Source organism: Sceloporus occidentalis, unplaced genomic scaffold (genome assembly GCF_023333645.1).
Source record: "Sceloporus occidentalis isolate IW3139 unplaced genomic scaffold, rSceOcc1.0.p SCAF_4, whole genome shotgun sequence".
Taxonomy (NCBI): Eukaryota; Metazoa; Chordata; class Lepidosauria; order Squamata; family Phrynosomatidae; genus Sceloporus; species Sceloporus occidentalis.
Window position 1 is genome coordinate 91,992,635 of NW_028316984.1, and position 15,351 is coordinate 92,007,985.

Genomic DNA, 15,351 nt, shown 5'->3' on the forward strand with positions numbered 1-15,351 from the left:
AGTCTCTGGAAAGAAAGCAAGGAAAAAAGAGAAACCACATTAAGCATACACTGACCTGAAGAAATTATCTAGACGAAACAAAGGAACAGAGGTTTTACGTAAAGCAGTTAAGGTATCATATATAAATATTGTCAGAATACAGTTACACATCCTCAGTTGTGTGTGTCTGTGTTGTGTGCCTTCAAATCATTTCTGACTTTTGGTGACCCTAAGGCAAACTTATTATGGGATTTTCCTGGCAGATTTGTTCAGAGGAGGCCTTCCCCTGAGGCTGAGAGACTGTGACTTGTACAAGGTCACCCAGTGGGTTACGTGGCTGAGCTGGGAACTGAACCTGGTCTCCAGAGTTGCAGTCCAATGCTCAAGCCACTACACCATGCTGGCTCAACTGGGAGTACTTAGACAGCACAATATGGCAGAGGGTTGAACTATGAATGAAAAATCAAAATGTGAAATTAATTCTGGCTGAACCAATTACATTTTGAGGTCCTGCGTCTACTACTTCAAATGCCAGATCCCCATTCTTACCGAGTAACACCAGGCCTTCCATTAATGTAGCTCTCTTTTACAGATGAGCATGTATCTGATACGATATCAGCACTACTGACCATGCTATCCACCTTGGCCATCTGTTTGGGATGAGACTTCAAGGCGCTGTTTTATGGTGGCCCTGGTTCTTCCTGAAGGGGTGAGTTCAGAAGGTAATGCTAGCGGACTCTTGCTCAATGTTGGGGCCACTGACGTATGGTATCTCTTAGGGCTTCATCTTCTCATACAAGCTATTTTGTACACATAGGGACTGGTAGAGGTGTGGTTATGCTGTTAAGTTTAACAAAATGAATCATCATTCAGAAAACATGGAGGAACTAGGGCTGGATGCAGAAATAATCCAGTTCAATATCACTTTAACTGCAATTTCCAGGATTGCATAGCACTGAGCCACAGAAGTTAAATTGGTGTCAAACTGGTTTATTTCTGCAGATACAACCTAATTGTCAAGAAATAGGAATTCACCCTTGCTGGATGAGGTCACATTTCCTTTGAAGACTCACATTCACTGTGTACCCATGGCTCAGTGCTATGGAATTCTGGGATTTGTAGTTTTATGACCCATTTAGGCTTTTCTGTTCGAGAGCTCTGGGTTAGACCAGAATCTAGATGCCTCGATTTTGGCAGAAGCTAGAACTACATTTGTACTGTTAAGGCTAGCACACCAATTGTTCTTGTCCCAAGAGATGATGGATTTGGCCACAATAAGGAATATCTCCGTTACATCTATATCAAAAACCATTTAGTTCTTCAGCCAGAGAATTATTTTTATTTATTTGATTTATATCTACCAGTTCTTTCATTGTGAAATTTAAGAAGATGAACACATGGTTCCTAACTGTTTCCCATCTGGGCACTAACCATGACCACACTCAAGGACCTGCCAAATATTAATTGGTGGTACATACCCAAGAATGGTTTTTAAGAGGATACAGGGCAGTAGCCAAACACAGGGATCACACTTGTCAATTTTTGCAGCTAATAAAAGATTAAACTAAACTGGCCTAACAACAAAGGTGACCAGGATAGTGAGGGATCTGGAAACCAAACCCTGTTTTTTAAAAAAGCAAAAAAGCTGAGGAACCTGGTTATGTTTAATGTGAAGAGGGAAAGGTGTAGGAATAGCCATATTAAAATATTTATATATTAAAATGTTAATATCCACACCTCTATAATTAGACCCCAGGGTGGCTTGTTGTTGTTGTGTGTGTTTCTGCCTTATTTTTGTAGTCATTTATCCTTTAGACTATTTTAGAATATTACACTAGACATTTTTTTCTAGTGTAACACATCCAGTTTTATGTGACAAAATATTCTAAAGGGTAAATGAGTACAAAAATAAGTAGAAAGTATATATTGATGCTTTGTTAAGCATTTTAATGTAATTTATAAAAATAAAGTATATTTATTTTTAAAATAATTATGTATAACACTTGCTAATAAATGTATAAACCTTGTAATTTTAAAGCTCATGAAGAAGAATTTTACCTGAAATATATCAGTTGAACAAATAAAAAAGTCTATTTTTACAACAGTACAGCTTAACATACATCCCACAAGAACACCGGAATACATCTCCCATTTTCTCAACAGGGTGGCACACTTTATGAATTAAATTAGTTTTGAACAATAAAAGTAATTTAAATAGACTACAACGTATTGAACAAATTATCAAATTAAGATAGGAGAAAAAGGTTAAAGAGTTTGAAACTGTGTGCATAACCATTTCAGAGTAGATCACTTGGCCCCAAAAGCTTTAATGAACAGCCACATTCTTAGCTGGTGCTTAAATGAAGCCAGATTTGGCACCAACTGGGCAGCTAAGGGGAGGCTGTTCCACAACTGGGGTGCCACAGCTGAGAAGGCCCTCTCCCACACCATCACTTGTGGGATGCGGAGGAGAATTCATCCACAACAAACCTCAGTCCTCAAACTGTCACATATATTGAGAGAGGGCCTCCCTTAAGTATCTGAAGGGCTGTTATATGGAAGAGGAAGACTTGGAGGCGCTGATCTCTCCTCCTCCACCTCTGTCACATTCTCCATCACTTTTTTCGTGGTGTGTGCCTTCAAGTTATTTCAGACTTATGGTGACCCTAAGATTAGGGTTTTCTCAACAGGATTTGTTCAGAGGTTTGCCACTGCCTTCCCCTGAGGCTGAGAGCATGTGACTTGGACAAGGTCACCCAGTAGGGTTTACATGGCTGAGCCAGGATTTGAACCCTGGCCTCCAGAGTCAGTCCAACACTCAAACTGCTATGTCACACTGTCTCTCTCTTTTACATACTGGCATATGCACAAGAGGAGAGAATGAATGTTTATGTGCAACTCAGAGAGAGAGAGAGAGAGAGAGAGAGAGCGCAAATGGGTATGTGTGTGAGTGAAAAAAAGAATGAATGAAATACAAAGAAAGAATGAAATCACTGAGTGTGAACAGACCAGACCAGACATCCTGCTTTTCCAGGACATGTCCTCCATTTCAACCATCCGTCCACGAGGAATTTGAAAATGTCTTCCATTTTGAGCTCAAATAAGAAGCATGAATTTACATTTATATGAATGTTTATGGCTTTTATTTTGACATTTTTCTTGAACGTCCTACATTTTGTGGTGCCTTGTCCTCTTTTGTAGTGGTTAGGACATCTGGTCACCCTGAGTGTGTACATATCTGTGAACACAGGTGAAAGTGAGTGTGCGTTTTGTGAGAGACAATGTGTGTAAAATTTCCATCTTGAGTTAGGTATTGAAATTTGGATCTTTAATCCAAAACACACTGCAGAAATAATCCAGTTCGCTACGGCTTTAAGTGCCCTGACTCAGTGGTAGGGAATCCTGGGAATTGTAGTTTATTGTGGCACCAGAGCTCTCTGATAGAGAAAGCTAAATGTCTCACAAAACTAGAATTCCCAGGATTCCCTAGCATTGAACCAGGGCAGTTAAAGTGGTCTCAAACTGGATTATTTCTGCAGTGTGTTTTGTACTTTTGTTATTTCCTTATAAAATGTTGAAATATAAATATACATTAACATGCAGAGAAAAATAAACACACTAAACAAACATAATATTGGCATGTGGATGTAAAGTAGCTCTCAGGGGTAAAAAGTCTGAAAGTCACTTTGGGCAGGGTGACCAGACGCCCCCCTTTTTCCAGGACATGTCCTCCATTTCAACCTCCTGTCCAGGAGGAATCCCAAAATGTCCTCCTCCACTTTTGAGCATGACCAGGAAGCATGACTGAATATTTACATGAGTCCTTTGGGCTTTTATTTGGGCATGTCCTCCATTGTTCTGAAACGCCCTACATTTTGCAGTGCCTTGTCCTCCTTTGAGGCTGAAGACCTCTTGTCAACCTAACTCTGGGTTACCTTCCAACCTTATAATCCTAGCCATTTTGTAAAAGGGGAACAGTTCATTCCTAAACTGGGAGCTGCCAAACTCAGGCTGAGCTTCCTCATTCCAAAACACACTGCAGAATAAACAATCCCAGTTTGGCACCGCTTTACCTCTTTGTTTGGCTCTTTGCTATGGAGTTCTGGGAGTTGGAGTTTGTTGCGGGGCTCTGAGCGGCAAAAAATTCCAACTCCCAGAATTCCATAGCCTTGAGAGAGAGAAAAGAGTTAAAGCGTTCCCAAACCGGGCTATCTCTACAGTGTGGATGCAGCCCAAGAAAGCCTTACCTCGGCTGGCAGGACATAACCCCCAGCCTCTCTAGGAAAAAGGATCCCCAAAACCAGGCAAATGGAGCTGGCTGTATTTCTGCGCCTGCCCCACAAACAGTCCTCCTCTCTCTTAGCTTCCAATTGCCGCCTAAAAACTTCCTCTAGGCCTCCCTCCGGCCCTTAAAGAGCCAGCTCCCTCTCTCCTTCCCTTCTCATGTTGCCTTGGCTCTCCTTCTCCTCCTGGGGATCTAAGGGTTACTCTGGTAATGGTTATTGGTTAGCCCTCAGAGGAGGAGGAAGGTCCTGGGGGGCAGCTGGGAAACTGAGGCCCATGCTCAACGTTCAACTGCTGCCCAGGCCCAACAAGAACTTCAGCCTCTCTTTTATTACCCCTTTTAAAAAAGAGTTCTGATATCTGTACATGTTAACTTTGAACCAAAACACACTGCAAAAGTATTCATCCATTGGAGACCTCTTTCGGAAGATTAGGAACTTCTGACACCAAGAGCTCTTTTACAGAGGAGCACACTAACTCAGAGTGTAGTAGGGTCTCCTTCTTTTAAGCAGAGGCTGGAGGGCCATTTGTTGGGGTGCTTTGATTGTGAGTTCCCGCATGGCAGAAGAGGGTTGGGCTGGATGGCTCTTGAGGTCTCTGGTCCCTTTGTTTCTTAATGGCTGCTTTGTGATTCCAGCCCACAGCTATCTGAGTTTGCTCCAGGAAGGAACTGTGTGTCTATATTTGTAGGCCCATGGCCCGTGTACATAAAAGATGCAAACTTAACATCAAGTTCTATTTAAGGCTGCAATAATTATTCAAAATCTTAACTGGGGAGTAAAACTCATAGAATACCAAGAATTTACTTCTGAGTGGCCAAGGACAGATTTGTGTTTTAAATATTCATCCAAATCAGGAAATAATTCCCTAACATCTTTTTTATTTGGCATGCAGAAAAAGCTCTTTCAGTAATCTGAGTTGAAATTCAAAAATTACTTCTAATTCACAGTACGTTATCCAAATGCAGTCTTCCACCAAATAAGAGTCTGAAAGCTAAATGCGGATTTATTACACAAGGTTTAGAACTGAGGGTGATACCCTCAATTCGTATCACAAATTTAGTGACAGCACTGAATTTTGGGTATTGTTTTTAACTGGTCCAGGTTAATTTTTGATAGAGTTTTTTTAACTGATCCAATTTGCTGATAAAAGACTTTTGTTTCTGAACATGCATATTGTTTTGTTACCTAATGAGAAACAACTGGCCACCTGAGATGGGGAACCATATGGCTTCCTTCTTTTGGTTAAATAAAATATCTCTAGAGAATAAAAAACCAATTATGCTACAGCTGGCTCTCCTTATCCCCGGATTTTTTATCCATGGATTCAAGCATCCATGGTTTGAAAATATCCCCCAAAAGTATAAATTCCAAGTATCAAACCTTGATTTCCCCATTTTATATAAGGGGCACCATTTTGATAGCTACTAGTCAGGATAGCTACAAAATCACCACTAGCAATGCCACACTGCAGCTTTTAACGCAGTTTGACACCGGTTTGACTGTTGTAGCTCCATCCCATGGAATCCTGGGATGTGTAGTTTTTGTTATTATTATTATTATTATTACCCCAAGGACGTCCTGCTTTTCCTGATTAAATTTAAAGTGTCATTTTATTATTGTCGTTATGGTGAAATTATTGTTGTCTGTGTAAGGAAGGAGGGGGTAGTAGTGGGATTTATTTATTGTACACTGTATGAATTGTATGCATTTTTTTATTGTATGAACTTTATTGTTGTTGTAAACCGCCTCGATTCCACTCTATAAAAGGAAGGTCAGAAATAATCCCAGTTTGGTACCGCTTTAACTCTTTGTGTGGCTCTTTGCTATGGAATTCTGGGAGTTGGAGTTTGTTGTGGGGCCCAGAGCTCCGTTCCGCGCCCACAACAAACTCCAACTCCCAGAATTCCATAGCAAAGAGCCACGCAAAGAGTTAAAGCCGTCTCAAACTGAATTATTTCAGGCGGAAGTGTAAAATGGCCACCATGCGTCACTTCCAACAACGCGGCTGCTGATTGGTTCCCAAACCGACCAATAGGCGATCGGCTTACTGGGAGGTGTTCCGGGAAGAAGCTCGCGCGGGAGGCCCCGCCCCTTCCTTTCCGCCGACGCCGCCGTCGAGAGCGCACGTTCCCCTTAGCTTTGGCCTTAAGGACGCGTGGAAGTAGGTCTTCTATCTTCTCGAGGGTCCCTCTGCGAGCATCGCCCCCCCTCCGCCCCTCTGCAAATGGATGCGCCCAGAACGCGCGCGCGGGGAAACTGTACTGGGACACTGGGCCGGGCGGTACCATGTGCGACCGACGGGGGGGGGGAGGGAAAGGAAAAGGAAGGGGTGAGATGAGATGGCGGCCATCTGGAGGCAGAGGAGAGGAGAGCGGGCTGGAGGGAAGCCTCAGAGGCCACGTTCAACTCTGATACGGGAGTTTTGAGGTTCTGGGTTCAAATCCTTCCCCATTGGGGTGGCCTTGGGCGAGTCACACTCTCTCAGCCTCAGAGGAAAGCAACCAATATTCGAACATGAAATAATTAAATAATAATAATAACCATTAAAATAATAAAATAAGTAATGATTTGGAAGCGCCTAGCAACAACAATATCCAGGGATGGTTATTATTATTATTATTATTATTATTATGAGTAATACTCTCAGCCTCAGAGGAAAGCAACCAATATTTGAACATTAAGTAAATAAATAAATAATATTAAAATAATCATAATAATAATGATGATTTGGAGGCACCTAACAACAGCAATAACCAGGGATGATTGTTATTACATTATTGTGAGTCACACTCTCTCAGCCTCAGAGGAAAGCAACCAACATTTGAATATTAAATAATAAAATAATACTAATACTAATAAACATCAAAATAATAAATAAACAATAAATATTGACTCGGAGGCACCTAACAACAATAACCACAGGTTATTATTATTATTGTGAGTCACACACTCTCAGCCTCAGAGGAAAGCAACCAATATTTGAACATTAAATAATTAATTAAATAAATAATGATGACGATAAATAATGACGTGGAGGCACCTAACAATGACAATAACCACTGATTGTGAGCAAGTCATGAGAAAACTGGTCAACTGAGATGAATTCTTTTGGTTAAATAAAATATCTCCAGAGGATTAAAAAAACCCTAATTATACTGTGGCAGAGTTTCCTTGGTTCAAAATACTATAAAAACTTGGTCATTTTAGAACCGTGGCCCCAGAATTTGGAACATGAATTTCCTCTAGGAACAATGCTGCAGCTGAAAATAAACATGTCTCCTTTCCGATGGAGCTCCTTGGTCTCTGCTGACTTCTGGGTTTGAAATAATAATCTATAACAGATGATGCTGTTGAGTGTGAGGAGGGGTCTCTTGCAAGGAAGGCCTCAGTGATGATCAAGTGTCCCCATCCCAGTAATGACTTGGAGGTGCCTAACAACAACAGTAACCAAGCATTGTGGGCAAATAGGTGGGAAATGGTGTATTATTATTATTATTATTATTATTATTATTATTATTAAAGAGTGCCCTTTTTTCCACTTGGGGAAGCAAACTCTCCCTCCCAAAATCTAACTTGTGGCATATATTAAATATTTCTAAAATTGACATTTCAGTTTGTTGGCCCTTCCTGTGCCTCCTGGAGCTTTCTTCTTCTCCTTGTTAAGTGTTTCTTTTTGTGGCCCAAAATGGCCATTCACCACCCTCTGGCTCTTTTCCCATAGCAAGCTGCTTACCTAACTTTTTTCCAAATGGGTGGGTGTCATGCTGCTTTTTGAGGTGTAGGACTACAGCTCCCAGTAGCCTCAGTCAGGGACAAGGGGATGCTGGGAATTGCAGTCCAACAGCATCTGGAGGGCCACATGGCAACAGCAGGTGCTTCAGTAGAAAAGTGGTTTGACTAAAGCTTTGCACTGTTTCTATATTATCCTTTCTACTTGAGATAGTAATTTTTTTCAAATCACACTCATCCCTCCACATTTGCGGCTTTGACTTTTAAGGATTTCATTATTCATTGATTTTTATTAATATGTTCTCTCTAGGAATACCTAGGTCCTCCAGCACAACTCTATGGTCAACTTTAACCAAAAGTCGCACTGAAGGACCTAGATTCCTAGAGAGAACACTTCTCTAGGCATTTGTAGCTCCTCCAGTCCAACTCTGGTCATCGTCTGGCACGGCGTGACCATAGAGTTGCCCTGGAGGACCTAGAGATTCCTAGAGAGATGTTCTCTTGGGTTTAAAAAAAGTGTTTATTTGTGGGGGTTTTCCACATTCATGGGTGTCCCCAACAAATGCGGAGGATCCACTGTACTGTGCCAAATCACACTGATAAAACCCACCACAATTACACCCCCATGGAAGGAGCCAGGATTGTGGCTGAGAAACACTGGGTTGTATTTATGTTATACAGTGCGCCCATGTCATATGCGGCTTTCAACATACACTGAAAGCCTCACGGGGAGAAGGGGCGGCGTGTCCCATAGGGAACAATGGGGCGTACGCCACCGCGTGCACAAGCCCTATTCATTGAAATGAGGCTCAGGCATAGGTGGTATTTGCTTTATGTGGGGAAGTCCGGAATGGATCCCCCGCATAAAGTAAGGGCGCACTGTATTTATATTTTGGCCCAGACCTGCATCTCTTAACTGGCTGGCTAGTAACATGGTGAAATCTGTGAAAATAGATAAATCTGTAGCTGTTCAAAAAAGTAGGAGCGGGTCACACGTTTTTAATCTGCTTTCCTTTTTTTTCCTTCCCAGAATGCGTTACGTTGCAGCTTACCTTCTTGCTGTCCTTGGGGGCAATGAGTCCCCAAACTCAAAAGACTTAAAGAAAATTCTTGACAGTGTAGGAATTGAGACAGATGATGAACGCGTAAACAAGGTGAGTGATGCAAATTGCATGTAATATGGCACAATTTGCTTTGGTTTGATTTAATTTAATTAATACTACAGTTTATTCCATGGGAGGATTGTTGAACCACTTGACTAGTGATTCCAAAACTCACTAAAGTTACTTTGCAATGTCCAGAATTAAGATGATTTGGAGTAATTTTAATTGGTTTGGTATTCTGTAGCCCACATTTCTCAGCAGTCAGTTTTAACAGGGTATGAATACATTGAATACATTGAGTTGAATCCAAGCTGACAGTATAATCATGTAGCTTGTTAAAGGAAAAGGCCCCTCTGAGTTGACTGAGACCTATTTCCTGGTAGGTGCGAGCAGGAGTTCATTGTAATTTGACTGTATTTAGGTCTTGTTGAAATCAGTGTGCTTTAAATCACTCTTGATCAATGTTTTACATTGTTTAAAAGGACCAGAGTGTAACTAGCTACCTGTGATGAAATGTATTGCATATATTTGATCACCTAATTATCTGCATGATTAGTAGTAGTAGTCGGCCTGCTGCTTTGGAGAGGATTTAGTAAAATAAAAAGGTATAATAAAACTTTGGGGATTTTAACTTTCAAACCCTGGCAAAAATTGGAAAAAATATTATTTTGTTTGCCAGATATTTAAAATATGCCATATTTTAGCCTAATTTAGTTTTAAAAAGTTAGCTTGGGTGAATAAAAAGTAACATTTCTTAATTGTTGCCACCCATCCACATAAAGAATATTTTCAAATTGAACAGAAAAGATTAAAGGAGATGAAATGCCTACTTGGCAAATTGCATAGGGGTGCTACAGTTTCTTCAGCTGTCAATCTTTTGGGCAAGTAAATAGGGGGGAAAGGTCATGCATAAGTATCTGAGCAGTAAGGTAGGTGTTCACTGAGTTGTTTTGGAATGGAAGCTGAATTTGGCATCTTTACAAATTTAGGTTGCAGCACACTTGCTTGCCAAACCTGATGTCAAGAAGTAACCACAGATTGCCATCTCTTTATCTTCTGGTGTTCAGAATAGCTGTTATGCAAATTAATATAGTGTAAAAAGATTTTTTAACAAACTAGATCCCCCCCCCCCATCTGAAGTGCTGTAGTGATTTAAATGCTCCAAGAGCACATGGAAGTAGGTGCCTTGGTGGGTCCCTCTAAGGGTCCAGATTCTTGCTGGGTGACCTTGGGCTAATCATACTCCCTCAGCCTAAAAAAGGCAATGGCTAATGCCTTCTAAATACTTCTGCCAAGAAAAGCCCATGAGAGGGTTGCCATAAATTGGAGTCATCATAAAGGTGCATCACAACAGTCTTTCTGATGAGCAGATGTGATTGTCACTGGACTTAATTCATGCAGACCCTAGGTGACAGACAATATCTTCATTTCACCATGAAATCTGTTATGTGCCATCAGGTTGTTCCTGAATTATGGCAATATTTTCCTTGGCAAGATATTAACAGGGCATTTGCCATTCCCTTCCTCTCTGGCTGAGATAGTGTGACTTTCCCAAGTCCACTTACGGGATTCCCATGGCCAAGCAGGGATTTGGATTATGGTTTCTAGAGTTATGGTCCAACCCTCAAACAATTTACACCAAACTGACTCTCACTATAAAATCAACTTGCCTGTTACCATGTTGCATCTGATTTCTTGTAAATAAAGGGGATGACTCCCTTGAAATCCAGACAAGTCATTCTAAGACAAGTCTGATAAGAGAACATTTTATCCCCACTAAGCTAAGTAGAGGGGAAAGTGTCTTGAGATCATTGTAGTCTTAAGCACAATTTCAGTATGGTATCTTGCATCTGAGGACATGAAAGCTTTTTACTGAGGGATCAGTATACAATGTAATTTCGATGGGACAGCAAGCCTGCTGTTTTTTTAAACTCTGTGTTAAAAAGACTCAGAGTTTGATGGGCCTCATGGTGGTGATATTTGCAGTAATTTCTGCTTTTTTCAGCCAAATAGTGGAAGAGAAACATCTCACCTGTGTTCTGAAAAAAATCTTGTAGCTTGTCTAAAACTACCAGTTTTTTAAAAAATAGTAATAGCTGTGGTTTCAGGCAGAATATGATTTTTGCAATTCAGAGGCAAGTGTTTCGTCAATACAAATATTGTGTTTTAAGGATGAGTGTGATTGCCAGCACCTTCAAATTTACTTTCATTTTAATTTGCTTTCTTCATGAATTTGAATAGGAATTTGTTTTTGCCATTCCTTGCTTTTATTTGTTGTCACTTACTGAATATGGCCAAATTGAAAGCTTATGAGGGATCTTAAATAAGCCTTCAGAATAAACAAATGGGAATGCATGATTCCTAATTTAAAATACCTGGAACTTTCCATCTTTTATTTATCTCTGAACCTTAAGAACTTCTAGTCTTATTTCTCATTCCTTAACTTTGCTGAGAGGAAGCAACAGTGCTTGTGATTTTAGTTTAAAAACTGAATACATTCATCCATACAGTATAATAATAGAATATATCAATTTAACCAACAATAGATTGTAATCTGAGTTAAATTTAAACACTATAGAGGTCATACTGTCCATTTGCTTCTTGCAGGTCATTAGTGAGTTGAATGGGAAAAACATCGAAGATGTAATTGCCCAAGGTAAGTTAAATATGAGGCAACATTCTGAAGGTTCCTCTGACTGGGGAGCCCACTACTTCTCTCTTCAAGGGCTTTACAGATATTATAAAACCATTTTGGAGCAAATATGTTTTGCTACAGTGACACTTTTTTCCCCATTACACCCCCCCCCCCAAAAAAAATCTACAACCAGTTGTTGGCTTACTTTGTGGTAGCCTAATGAACCAAGAACTAAATTTGGTGACTTGATTCACAGTTGCTGTGCCATGTTATTCCATATTTGAAATGGTCATGTGACTGGAATGGTCTCTTGGCACATTATTAATAAATGTATGTGGCATTTGTGAAACCTACTTTGAAATATACTGGGTCCATCCTAATTCCCACAGGCTCATGTTGGTACCTACTGGGTTTCGCTGGTGGACTACATTAATATAGGGAACCCCTCTTAAAAACAGACATTTGTTTGTCAGTTCACAGAGAGGATGTTCTTGACACATTGCTTCAGAAGAATAAGTTTTGATGTCTGCTACATTGGCGTCTAATGTCTACTTGTGCTCCGTTGATTCTCTAGATTACTGCACTATACTCTTATAGCACTGCTATTACACTTTAACTACTCTGACTGCCTCTTGTTGCTCTGGGATTTGCAGTTTAAGGAGAGGCATTTAGGATTTTCACCCAAAGAATTCTTAGGCTTCACTGAACTACAAACCTCAAAATGCAACAGGGCAGCCAGAGCAGTAAAAGTGGAATAGGAACACTATAAGAGTGTAGTGTGGTAATGTGGTCTGACTCTTCTATCCTCTTGTTTTTCATCTTCCTTCCTGCACTAAACATTGAACTCTGTAATCTATGTATACTGCCTTTCAGGATTTCCCAGATGTCTTTACATTACATTCAGGCATGTCCTGTTTTTCAATGTTTTCAAAACCCTCTTGGCATTATGTTTTGGCAAACTTTTCTGTTCTCTGCCTCCACTTTTTGAATATGCTATTTCTTCCCAGATGCTTCAAATTACTTTCTTCCAACTTTTCTTCTACTCTTATAGTCTAGTGTGGACCCCTGAAACCATTCCCATAACACTACCAATAATTCCTTGTGTCCTGTGCATGCCCCTCCTCTCTCATCCTATTTGTTTGCCCATTTCTCACTATAGGTTGAACTGTGTTCTCAGAAGGTTCTTTAATTTGTGTATCTTAATTACATGTTCAGTTTTTCAGTTATGGCCAATACCTTCTGTCTTCCCCTCCAAAAGTTTGAAGGGCTTGTTCTTTCATCTAGTACAGCATTCTTTACATGACTTTTTGGACATCTCATTATTTTTATTTACTGCATCCAAGATTGAACTTCATCCCATAGCCTCCCTTCCCTTGCCTTCCCACGTTGTTAAATAAAGTTAAATTCAAGTTTCCCTTTACTTTCCATATATTCAGTCTGGTGCCAAGCCATGACATTAATAACAGTCATACCATTGGTCATCTCATAATGTTAAAACTTCCAGGTTCCTCTGCAGGAGGAAGGATGACAGCAAATTATGAGGGCTGGTACCTAATACTTAATTGGGACCTCTGTGGTCTAAATAATTGTTTAAGTATATCTGGATGATTACTTGACTTTGATATTAACTGCACTCTTTCTAAGAATATGCTGAATTGGTTATAAAACATGTTTGCTCTTTGGCCCCAGGAGCACCATAGGATTGTTTAACTATGTGTTCCTAGAAGCAAAGAACAGACATTTTGCCCCCGCTGACGTGCTTAGAGAGCCAAAGGGATCTCAGTTTTCACAAGGGAAATGGTATATTGCCAACTTCTCTGGAACTGTTGGCTTTCATGAGATGCAAGTCTTTTAAATCTCCAAGGTCCATTCATCATGTACTGCTTGTTGCATAGTACTTCTTGGGACAGCTCTATGTTTGGCCTCATGCTGCAAATGGAGATTAATTGGCCTCCTAAGTTGCATAATGAATAGGCACCATAGGTACAATACTGAAATGAGGCTAATAAAATAATGAAATGCGTTTTCTAGCATCTGGTGTTGGATTAGTGGTCAGTAGAAATATTTCAAGTCTCAGGAAAAGAGGTGGTGGGAGATTCCTATCACTATATTGGTAATTTGAGGTTTCCAATACATTAGAGAACAGGACTATATGATAATGCTGATCCTTCAGAATGCTGCTCAGCTTGTCAAATTCCATTCAAAGTTCATGTTCCCTTTCCTGTCTTTCTCAGAAATGGATTGAGGCAGCAAGGAAAGACACAGGTTGAGGGAGGTGGCAACAGGGCAGAGCTCTGCCACCTCAGAAGGGCCTAACAGGAGATCTTATTACAGGAGCCCTGGTGGTGCAGTGGTTAAATGCCTGTACTGCAGCCATAAAGTTGCGAGTTCAGTACCAGCGAAAGGGTTTAAGCTCGACTCAGGCTTGCATCCTTCCGAGGTCGCTAAAATGAGTACCCAGATTGTTGGGGGCAATTAGCTTACAATTTGTAAACCGCTTAGGAAGTGCTTAAGTTATAAAAGGTTACGTCCCTGTACCAAAAAAAAAATGTAATTGCTATTGCTAATTGCCTCTCTGGATGCATTATTTTGTTTCTTCTGTCATTGGCAAGGTTGTGGCTACTTGCAGTGCTTAATTTTTCCTTTCTTTTTACTCTCTACCAGGTAATAGCAAACTTGCCAGCATGCCAGTTGGTGGAGCTGTAGCCGTCTCTGCTGGAGGTTCTGCTGCTCCAGCTGCAGGAGCTGCACCAGCTGCTGGTGAGTATAGTAAAGCACAAAAAGTATTATTTAGGCAGTGGGCATAAACCTAGCATAAAGTATACCATTAATAGCAGTCCAGATATTTGATACATTTATGGGACATTGCTAACTGGCCAATTCATTATACTATTATGTTGTTTTAATGTCTAACAAGTATTACATCAAATGTTGATTTGGAGGAAGAAATATAACTGAATAATTGGAAACACTTAATTGGTAATTTCACTTGTACTTCATAAGGAAAGGTTTATTGGACGGAAATACTCTGTTGATTCAGATTTCAAACACAATTCTCATCAGCTCTTGCACTCCTTGCCTTAGTATAGCTACAGACATTTTTTAGATACAATATTTTAGTTTGTTCCTCACTTTTCATCTTCAAGACAACTCTTGATCTAGAATAACAAGTATGCTGCTTTGAGAATTGTCAGCTAACCTTCTGAATCTGTTTGTTTTTTCAGCAGAGGAGAAGAAAGAGGAAAAGAAGGAAGAGTCTGAAGAGTCTGATGACGATATGGGATTTGGGCTGTTCGATTAAAGTTTTGTTTAGCGTTAATCAGTAATAAATCTTTGATAAAATATCTTGCACTGTTGAGATTTCTTGTTTTTTGTATACCAGGTGGTATTGCTTCAGAGATTATATCCAGTGAAAAAATGAGATCATCAATCATTGCTATGTTTCACTTAAGGATTTTCTATATTATGTTGCATTTTAAAGGATGTGACCTATAATTTAAAAAAAAAGAAAAGTACTCTGGAGAGCATTATTTAGCATTGACTCTTAAGATGAACAGAAATGGTGTTGAATTAGGCTTGTTCATCAAGCCACCAAAAAAAAAAAAAAAAAAAAAAGCCA

The 15,351-nt window shown here is 40.1% G+C and overlaps 1 protein-coding gene across 2 annotated transcripts; it reads left to right on the forward strand.

Annotated features, from left to right (window-relative positions):
- The first annotated feature begins 6,316 nt into the window (after window positions 1–6,316).
- On the forward strand, window positions 6,317–15,076 carry RPLP2 (ribosomal protein lateral stalk subunit P2). 2 transcript variants are annotated; one of them, XM_089520902.1, is made up of 5 exons: window positions 6,317–6,426; window positions 9,025–9,148; window positions 11,705–11,753; window positions 14,397–14,492; window positions 14,957–15,076. In XM_089520902.1, the coding sequence occupies exons 2-5, from the start codon at window positions 9,026–9,028 to the stop codon at window positions 15,031–15,033; spliced, it is 345 nt and encodes a 114-aa protein (XP_089377028.1). In that variant the 5' UTR covers window positions 6,317–6,426; window position 9,025; the 3' UTR covers window positions 15,034–15,076. The 2 variants fall into 2 exon arrangements, with proteins under 2 accessions (XP_089377028.1, XP_089377029.1); XM_089520903.1 differs by having other exon boundaries at window positions 14,960–15,076.
- Window positions 15,077–15,351: the final 275 nt, after the last annotated feature.

What these genes read in the sequence shown, in the direction of transcription:
- RPLP2 (XM_089520902.1), top strand. Translation starts at nt 9,026, where the DNA reads ATGCGTTACGTTGCAGCTTACCTTCTTGCTGTCCTTGGGGGCAATGAG. An exon ending in CGAAGATGTAATTGCCCAAG is followed by an intron (nt 11,754 to 14,396) that starts GTAAGTTAAATA and finishes ACTCTCTACCAG; the next exon opens with GTAATAGCAAACTTGCCAGC. An exon ending in AGGAGCTGCACCAGCTGCTG is followed by an intron (nt 14,493 to 14,956) that starts GTGAGTATAGTA and finishes TTGTTTTTTCAG; the next exon opens with CAGAGGAGAAGAAAGAGGAA.